Consider the following 8659-nt stretch of genomic DNA (forward strand, 5'->3'; position numbering starts at 1 on the left):
ATTTATAACATATCAGAGGACAGTATAGATTTATATTTGAATAAAGTAGGCTTTATTTGGGAATCTAGCTGTTTTTGCAGATCTCTAAATAAAAACAAATACAATGAATATATGTTTGATGAGAGAGGGAGAGTTTTCAAGTAAAAGGGACATACACCTCTGGGGAATTAATTAAGTAATACCCTTCAGTATTATATATGGGATGAGAATTTTTGCCTGACAGTGACAGATTCTACATTTTCATAATAATACTGTATATCAGACAGGGGTGAAATCCAGCAGGTTCTGACCGGTTCTGGAGAACTAGTAGTGGAAATTTTAAGTACCGTATTTTTTGGAGTATAAGACGCTCCGGACTATAAGACACACCTACCTTTTTTGGTGAGGAAAACAAGAAAAAGAAATCTGCCTCTGCCTCAGAACAATTTTGCTTTGTTGCAGCAAACAGCAAATAGCCTGCTTTACTTTCATTTTCGTTTTCAGCACAGCTTGATTAGCACAAGAAAAAAATCTGCTCCCAGCAATTTACCTCCTTGAAGCAAGCAGCAGAGGGCCATGCAACAATAGGCAACAGCAATCCCTGTAGCCTGAAACAGCTGAGAGTTGGGGACAATCAACTTGTGCTAATTAGGCTGTGCTGAAGCTGAAATGGGCTGTTACTTCTTGCTGCTTGCTGCAAGGGGGTAAACTGCTGGGAAGCAGAGCCCAAAGGGTGGGGGCCAGTGGGTGGGCAGTGCTGCATTCTGTGTATAAGATGCACCTAAATTTTCACCCTCTTTTAGGGGTGGGGGAAAGGTGCATCTTATACTCTGAAAAATACGGTAGTTTGGAGAACAGGCAAATGCTACCTCTGGGGGGCCCCAGAGTGGTGTGGGAATGGGGATTTTGCAGTATCCTTCCCCTGCCACGCCCACCAAGCGGGGCCCACAGAACCGGTAGTAAATAAAATTGGATTTCCCCACTGATATCAGGGTATCCAGAGCAGCATGGTGGACTAGTGGTGAAGATGGTCACCTCCCACTTAGAAGGTTAAGAGTTCAAGCCTACACCGCCATTTGTAGGACCCAGAAGTACAAACAAACACACACAGAAGTACAAACACACACACACACACACACACACACACAAAACCGAGAGGTGCTGACGGACACTGCCTGGATGCCTGGGAGGATCAGCGGCTGTTTGGGGAGGCAGAGCTCGTGCCCGGAACAGCAGGTGGAGAAACTAGCCCCCCCCCAACTTTCCCCAGTTTCTGCAAGCGACCCCCGCTTTATCCAGCAGAGACCAACAGTTCGCTTGAAGGGCAGCTTTGGTTCTTCGCTACAATTCGCTGCACTTCAAACAGGGTTTCCTCTCGCTCAAGCAACGCCTGACCACCAGAAAAACACCACTTCACAATATTCCTGCTGTCGGAGTCGCCCTCCTGCAGACCGCCGTGAATGGAAGACTCGCGGGGGCATCTCGAAGGCTTCCCCGCAGGAGGAGCCCGTTTCTCTAGAAAACAAGTAGCAACTCGTGTCGCCCGGGAGACAGCTCGGTCCTAATCGCAGGGACGGGGGAAATGGCGCTATTTCTTTGTTTATGTTGCCCTTAGCAGCCTTTGGGGGTGTTTGGCGGCGGCGGCGGCGGCGGCAGCAACAGCGGAATAACTTCTTCGCCACATCTGACACGCCTCTCTTGGGGACAAAAACTGGTTTCTTGGAGGTTCTGCTGAAGCCTTAGCTGCGGCTTCAAGAGCTTGGCCAAAGGCAGCATGACGGAGCTGCACGAAGCGGCGGCTTTGGGTAAATGCGACTTAGCGGAAGAAATCCTCCAGAGGAAGCTCGCGGACCCAAATTCCAGAGATGCGGACTGGAGCGACCGGACGCCCCTCCACTGGGCGGCAGCAAAAGGTAAACAATCGCCCGGGGGACGCGCATGCGCCAGGAGGAAACTGGAGGACAGGCGTTGTGGCCAAAGTAACGCGAATGTGCGTGGAGGCAAATTACAGCATTCGGGTTGCAAGCGGCGTATTCCCAGCCCTTCTCCGCGTCCTGATGGGGAGCAAGCGCGCAAGCCGCTCCGATCGGTTAGCAAAAATATATTTCCCCTGTGTAAAAGAAATCAAAAGCAGGTAAAAGTTAGGCAAAAGCAGAGTTCGGGGCGGTCAGGATCAACAGGCAAGAAGGCTGCCTCCGTTTTGGATTCTGGAATCGGTGTTGCGGCTCATTGCCGTGGAGGGTTATTTGGCGGGGCCTTTGCCTATCCCAGTTTAAGTCCCTAGCAGAATAAAAGTGGAAAGGGCGCGCCAAGCGATCCTTCCTTTGCTCTGCGTCTGTAGAGAAACGATTTGACGGTGACGATGTATGCAACGTTGCACGAGGCAGAAGAATGAGAGCAGGAACCCCGGAGCTATCTTCCTCTTCACTCCCATTTTCACCACTGATCTTTCATGAGTTCTCCCTGGGATTAAAATGAGGTGCTTTACAAGTGGTTCTCCAGACAGCGAGAAGTGCAGAGTCTGTAATCCTATATTTGGGTTTGAGAGGACACGGTCAGCAGCAGTGGCTGGCTGTGAACCCTCTACTACCAAGCATGTCCCCCTTCCTGTCCATCTCCCAAATCCTCAGTGGAAGTCTGCATGGGATGCTGGGAATGAATTCTTGGTTTGATCTGCTTTTAAAAAATTGTTCTTGGCCACCCAGAATCATGTTTGCAGTCTTAGTTTAAATTTGATTGGGGGAAAAAATGCTACACTATAGAGTGCTTAGCATACAATTTTGGGCATAAAGCCGTGTAAAGGCGCCAACCTCTAATGACAAACCCTATGTTTTAAATGCAAAATACACTGACTCAAGTGTGGGACGAAGGCCCGACTTGCCCTTTACAAGGAATTGTTGGGACAAAAGCACTGGCATTGATCTGTGGCATCCACCACATCTATGAATTTTTACACAAGAGTCAGAAGGTATTTCCCTAATAACTTTGTGCTTCATTTAGTTGGCATATTAAATAGACTGGTGAGTAATGGTAGAGTAATGGCTGGTCTTGGCCATCAGCAGTTGAGTGTGGATATAAAGCAACTGGGTTTATAGGTATAATATTGAATGGAAGGCATTATTAGCCAGATATTAAAAATACAGATTCTTGGGAAGGGAAGGCAGCCAATAGGGAATGTCACTATGCTATCTCCTTACACGTATTCCTCTACCAAGAATCTACATATTTTAGACACCTGTTTAAATTCACGAAAATACCCATCAAAAATAACCTAGATATATATTGGTAAATAATACTTTAATTATGGTGCTCGTGGAACCGATAAGTATAAAGATTCCAAGAGGGGGAATACAAGTCAGCCCTCCTGGGATGTGAGTGTGGTGCCTGCAAAGGAGCTGTATTAATAGGGAGAAGGAGTGGGTTTTCCTGCAGATCATTTTTTAATGTTTTTAAATGGTCTTTATAATAGTTGTTCTGTGGTTTCTGTTAATTCTTTTAACTTTGTATACAATTCAGATAAATACCATATATAAATAAATTAGAATATGTGAATCATGAATCTCCAATATGTTGTGGTTACAAGGTAAATGCCAAGTGATATGTAACTTTATACCATGTATCTGTATGAATAGACATTTTTAAAAAATGGAGTACATGATATCCACCCAGGTAATTCAGGAAAATTTTAGCCGATGCAGAATGTGAAAGAGTTCTCCAATTAATAGTTTGAAGAAGTCACAACAAGACCCAATTCTCAGAATTTAAAAAAAAAACATTTCCCAAAACAAGAGATTCCAGAGGCTGGTGTAAAAGAGCTACTTCTGTCTTAATGGGAAAGTTTTGTCCTTGTCCTTATCGCTCTAAACTCCTGTTTGCATTTTCAACAGGCCACTCAAAGATAGTAAAGCTGCTTGTGGAACATGGTGCTCGCCTGGTTTTGCGAACTGAGGCAGGTTGGACTCCAGTTCATTTTGCTGCAGAATCAGGGCAACTGGGCGTGTTGCGAACACTGCACTCCTTGCACGCACCAATGGATGCCCCAGATCTCTATGGAGATGTCCCAAGAAGAATTGCAGAAATCTATGGGCACAAAGCCTGCGTCCGATTCTTAGAAATGTAAGCACGGTATTGGCAAAAGAGTTAAGGCAGGTCACCCTGTAACTTTCCTAATGCTAGTTTGTGGTGGAGTAAAGGGGCTTACTTCAGTCCAGAGTTAGATGGGGAAATGAAATTACCAAAACAATTCAAATCGATGGTATCCAAATCAGTCAGTATAAAAATCTGCTTTTTTAAAAAAAAATCAGTCAAATCACATATTAAAGATCTTTCAAAAATTAAAACCTTTCTAAATGACATTAAAAGAGCAGCTGGCCAAATCTACTGTAGGAGTAGTATTTCAGAGCAATGGCATAAGAGCTGTACCTCTCCTCTATTTGTTTTGCATTTCCAGATCATACGGTTTGGGATGTAGGGATAATCCATCACCCTCCATTTAGCGACAAATAACCTACCCTCTGATAAAGAATTTGGTTTCAGGAAAAGTTTGTCATGTAATCTGCAACTCATACACTGTAAAAACATCTGGACCTCTCAACTCAACCAGGGCAAAGCAATACACACAATTTATATAGACTTCTGTAAAGCCTTTGATTCATTAGTGCACGACAAACTACTTCTGAAACTAAAATCTTATGGAGTTTCTGGACCCCTGCATAATTGGATAGCTGCGTTCCTGTCAAACAGGCAACAAGTGGTCAAAATAGGCACTGCTCTATCAAATCCTGCACCTGTTAACAGCGGTGTTCCCCAAGGCAGCGTTCTAGGTCCAACACTCTTTCTGCTTTATATCAACAACCTTTGTGATCAAGCAGCTGTGTCCTCTTTGCCGATGTTGTTAACTATTCAACACCACAGACAATTCTACTACCTTTCAAAAATGACCTAAACTATGTATCTGAAATTGGCAAGTCCAAATCTCTGCTAACAAATGCTCAGTCCTGCACATTGGCAATAGAAATAAAAACAAGTATTTGCTGGCTGGAAACGATCTAAAAGTTGACCCACACTGGCAAGGACCTAGGAGTACTAACTTCAAAAGATCTAAGTCCCAGAGCTCACTGTACCATCATTGGAAAAAAGGCATTAAGAGTTGTCAATCTTATTTTACGAAGTTTTCTCTCTGGTAATGCTGTACTTCAAACTAGGGCATATAAAACCTTTGCCAGATCTATACTAGAATACTGTTCACCTGCCTGGAACCCTCACTGTATTTTGGACATCAATATATTAGAGAGAGTCCAGAGATACTTTACTAGAATATTACGCAAATCTTCTGCTCGAAATAAAATTCCCTATACCACCAGGCTTGAAATTTTAGGTCTGAATAGCCTCGAACTACACCATCTACGTTCCAACCTATGCTTAGTTCATAAGATTATTTACCAAAATGTCTTACCTGTAAATGAGTACTTTAATTTCAACCATAATAACACAAGGCCTATCAATAGATTCAAACTCAATGTAATTCGCTCTAATCTTGATTGTAGGAAATATGACTTCTGCAAAAGAGTAGTAATTGTCTGGAACACTCTATCTGATCCTGTTGTTAGTCTTGCTAATCCCCATACATTTTAGCTTAAACTGTCTACCATGGACCTTTCATGTTTCTTAAGAGGTTCCTAAGGGGGCGTGCATAAGTGCACCAGCGTGCCTACCGTTCCTGTCCTACTGTTCTCAATTATATGTAATCATTCTATGTGTTTATGGCTATGTTTTGCCTATTTATGTCCTTTTCTTTGTGTGTATTTTTTTCATGTGTCCATGTCTATCTCTATATTGTTACTTGTTTCCTTGTAATTGTTGATAAATAAATAAATAAATAAATAAATAAATAATGAGCAGGGTTTCTGAGAATGATCTTAAACCAACTTAAAATGTTTGGGCTTTAAAGCCTAAGAACTTTCTGCACAGCAGCATTAATCTATTTAACACTCAGCCTTTCCTAATTTTCAATCTTTTCCTCCATTTTCACCACATTACACTTACCAAATCTCCAGTTGGTAGATGTCCCTGTTTCTTTTCCCCCAGTGCATGTTGGGAAATCAAACAATTAATTGCTGTTCCTTTGTGGGCTGGTTTTTGGGACCTGCTCTTTCCATCAATACAGGTAGTTCTCGACTTGCAAGGGATGACCACATGAAGCCAGAACACTGCAATCAGCACAAATAGTCAGTTGCTAAGAGTCTGAATTTTGATCATGTGACCATGGAGAATCTGCAATGGTTGTGTGAAAAAACGGTCATTTCTCAGTGCCATTGTAACTTGGAACAGTCACTCAATGAACAGTTGGAAGTAGAGAAGTACCTGTATGCCTTTTTATGTCAATTTCTCCCCAGACCCCCTCTTCCTCATGTTTGACACTTTCCTGTCTGCTCTCTCCACATCCTCTTCTATGGACAACTCTGCATGGCTTTAAAATTCACAACTCTGTTCAAGGAAGTAAAATATAACCTGGTTGGATGGAGGATAGTAATTGTACTAGCAAATCTTTATGAGTGAATTGCCTCCTGCTTTCTCTTTGCCTAAATAAGCATTCAGTGAAGTTGTCTTCATTCCTCTTAAAAAGATATTTGTCTGTAGAGCTGAACTGCACTAACGCTAAACTCTCCATATGTATTTAAGGAATTTCCCCATATTTTATTGCATTGGTGTCGTCTACGTTTGAGAAAGCAAAGTCAAAGCTATTTTGTTTTTAATTATTTTAGAACTGAAGACAAGAGATGGCTTATGGTCAATGCGGATGCAATATCTCCCATTTATCAACTATACAAAATTGTTTACTGTTTCCTTCTGATCTAGAGCTGAAATAGAATACAGAGCATATTGCCAAATGGCAAAATCAAAGGGAATCCAACTGGATGAGAAGGATGAAGCTTGGGAGCTTAAGAAGGAAGAACTTTTGCAAAGTAAACCCTTCTCTCCAAAGAAACATATGAAACACAAGATGCACGGAAAGGATGGTGTGCAACTTCCTTCAAGAAAACAATGAGAAGAATGGTATAGTTCAGATAAGCTAGACAAGAGGGTCTCAGCTACCTTAACTTTGTAGTCATTGCAACTCATATTTCATTTACTAATTTTCTTATTTTGAACTAGTTAGTCACCATTTCAGTTTAAGAAATTTTTTAAAACATGCATGAAAAATACTCTTTTTATATGCTTTTTGCTTGATAAACTCATTTTGTGCACTTTTGTATAATATATTCACATTTTTAAGCTTTCTTCTAATTTAATAAAGTTTTTATGTTATTTCTACACTATGTCTATCTTTTCTGCAATATTCTCTTAATATTTTTATTAAAATTAAGGAGAATATTATTTTTATTTTTATTTTATTAGTGTTTGGGGCCATGTTTTAATTGGAAGATGCTGCCACAATAGCCAAAATGTGAAACAAGGTTGTACTAAATGCAAATAAAAATTATTTCTCTTGCTTTTTAATGTATATAAAGAAACCTTACATTTTTATTCATTGTTAACAAATTGTTTGAAGATAAACATGAGAAAGATACAGATAGTTGGAATATTGTGCTTCAACAAGGTGCTAGGTTAGGGTTTCAAAAATTTTAAATTAAGATTATTTTAAGAAGATTATTTTGATAACATATTCTCTCTTTTTTATATATTTTGCATATAGGATACCTTACAGTGAAGATAGCAAAGGCTGGGTTATTGCATGTTGGAAGTTACTTCAGAAGGACGATAAGGTCTGCTCTGTGTTGACATCATATAGCTTTAATACTTATGGCCTTATAAACAAGGTGCTTGGATAAGAAATAAGGAGCTATGATAATAGATGAAGTTGAATTCTATTCCAAACATTTGAAACCTACTGAAGTATGTGTTGTGGTCCGTCAGCAGCCTACGGAGCTGGCAACAGAGTTAGACAGCGATGAGGCTGAGGTGAGGCCAGGGCCATCGGGAAGTGAGGTGTGGACTCCAGAGCCTCCAGAGACTGATAGTAGTGAGGCAGAGGAACAGGAGGAGCCTGTTCCTAATGCACGCATGAGAAGAACTGCCAAAAGGCAAGAGCAGCTCAAGCAGAGAGGACAGCTCGGGAGTAGGGCCAAGAGATGATTGGCCCTACTCCCATAAGGCTTAAAACAGACCAGTGTTTCAGCTTTGCCGGAAAACAACGTTGTAGCTGCATCTTCTGCTCCGTCTTCTGCTTCGTGTACGTCTTTGTTTTTGTGGCTTCTGGACATTTGCCAGGAAAGGCCTTTGGCAGTTTGCCTAACTGGACTAAGGTTTGTTAGATAATTGAGGAATTTGTTTTGGGAAGGATTTGTTTTACTTTGAGTTGAATGACGCTGGGAATGAAGTAATTCCCAGCTGTTTGAATAAAGTTTGTTTTTACACGGACTAAGTTTATCACTACCTACTTGGGTCTGGGTCACAACAGTATGAAGAATTTAGGTTTTAGTATGTGGACAGTAATTAAGAAGATGGGCCTACACCAATGGAAAAAGCTAGCATGAAGGACAGGTTCCAATGTTCTACAGATTTATCAACTTTCTACAGTCACTGTGGAAAGCTTTGAGTGCTGTCAGTTAGTCTTGGCACAGTAGAGTTCATGGGAAGCAGAGAAGTTCTAAAGTACACATTAGAAGCTGGATTGACA

The 8659-nt window shown here is 41.4% G+C and overlaps 1 protein-coding gene across 2 annotated transcripts; it reads left to right on the plus strand.

Moving 5' to 3' along the window:
- The first annotated feature begins 1372 nt into the window (after nt 1-1372).
- Nucleotides 1373-8394, plus strand: ANKRD66 (ankyrin repeat domain 66). 2 transcript variants are annotated; one of them, XM_058183710.1, is made up of 4 exons: nt 1373-1892; nt 3867-4095; nt 6838-7035; nt 7676-8394. In XM_058183710.1, the coding sequence occupies exons 1-3, from the start codon at nt 1754-1756 to the stop codon at nt 7025-7027; spliced, it is 558 nt and encodes a 185-aa protein (XP_058039693.1). In that variant the 5' UTR covers nt 1373-1753; the 3' UTR covers nt 7028-7035; nt 7676-8394. The 2 variants fall into 2 exon arrangements, with proteins under 2 accessions (XP_058039693.1, XP_058039704.1); XM_058183721.1 differs by lacking the exon at nt 7676-8394 and having other exon boundaries at nt 6744-6864.
- The last annotated feature ends 265 nt before the right edge of the window (nt 8395-8659 follow it).

Source organism: Ahaetulla prasina, chromosome 1, assembly GCF_028640845.1.
Source record: "Ahaetulla prasina isolate Xishuangbanna chromosome 1, ASM2864084v1, whole genome shotgun sequence".
NCBI classification, from domain to species: domain Eukaryota; kingdom Metazoa; phylum Chordata; class Lepidosauria; order Squamata; family Colubridae; genus Ahaetulla; species Ahaetulla prasina.

Excerpts from the sequence above, each read along its gene's own strand:
- ANKRD66 (XM_058183710.1), top strand. The coding sequence starts at position 1,754 with ATGACGGAGCTGCACGAAGCGGCGGCTTTGGGTAAATGCGACTTAGCG. Across the intron at positions 1,893-3,866 it reads CCACTGGGCGGCAGCAAAAG|GCCACTCAAAGATAGTAAAG; the intron begins GTAAACAATCGC and ends CATTTTCAACAG. Across the intron at positions 4,096-6,837 it reads TGCGTCCGATTCTTAGAAAT|AGCTGAAATAGAATACAGAG; the intron begins GTAAGCACGGTA and ends CTTCTGATCTAG.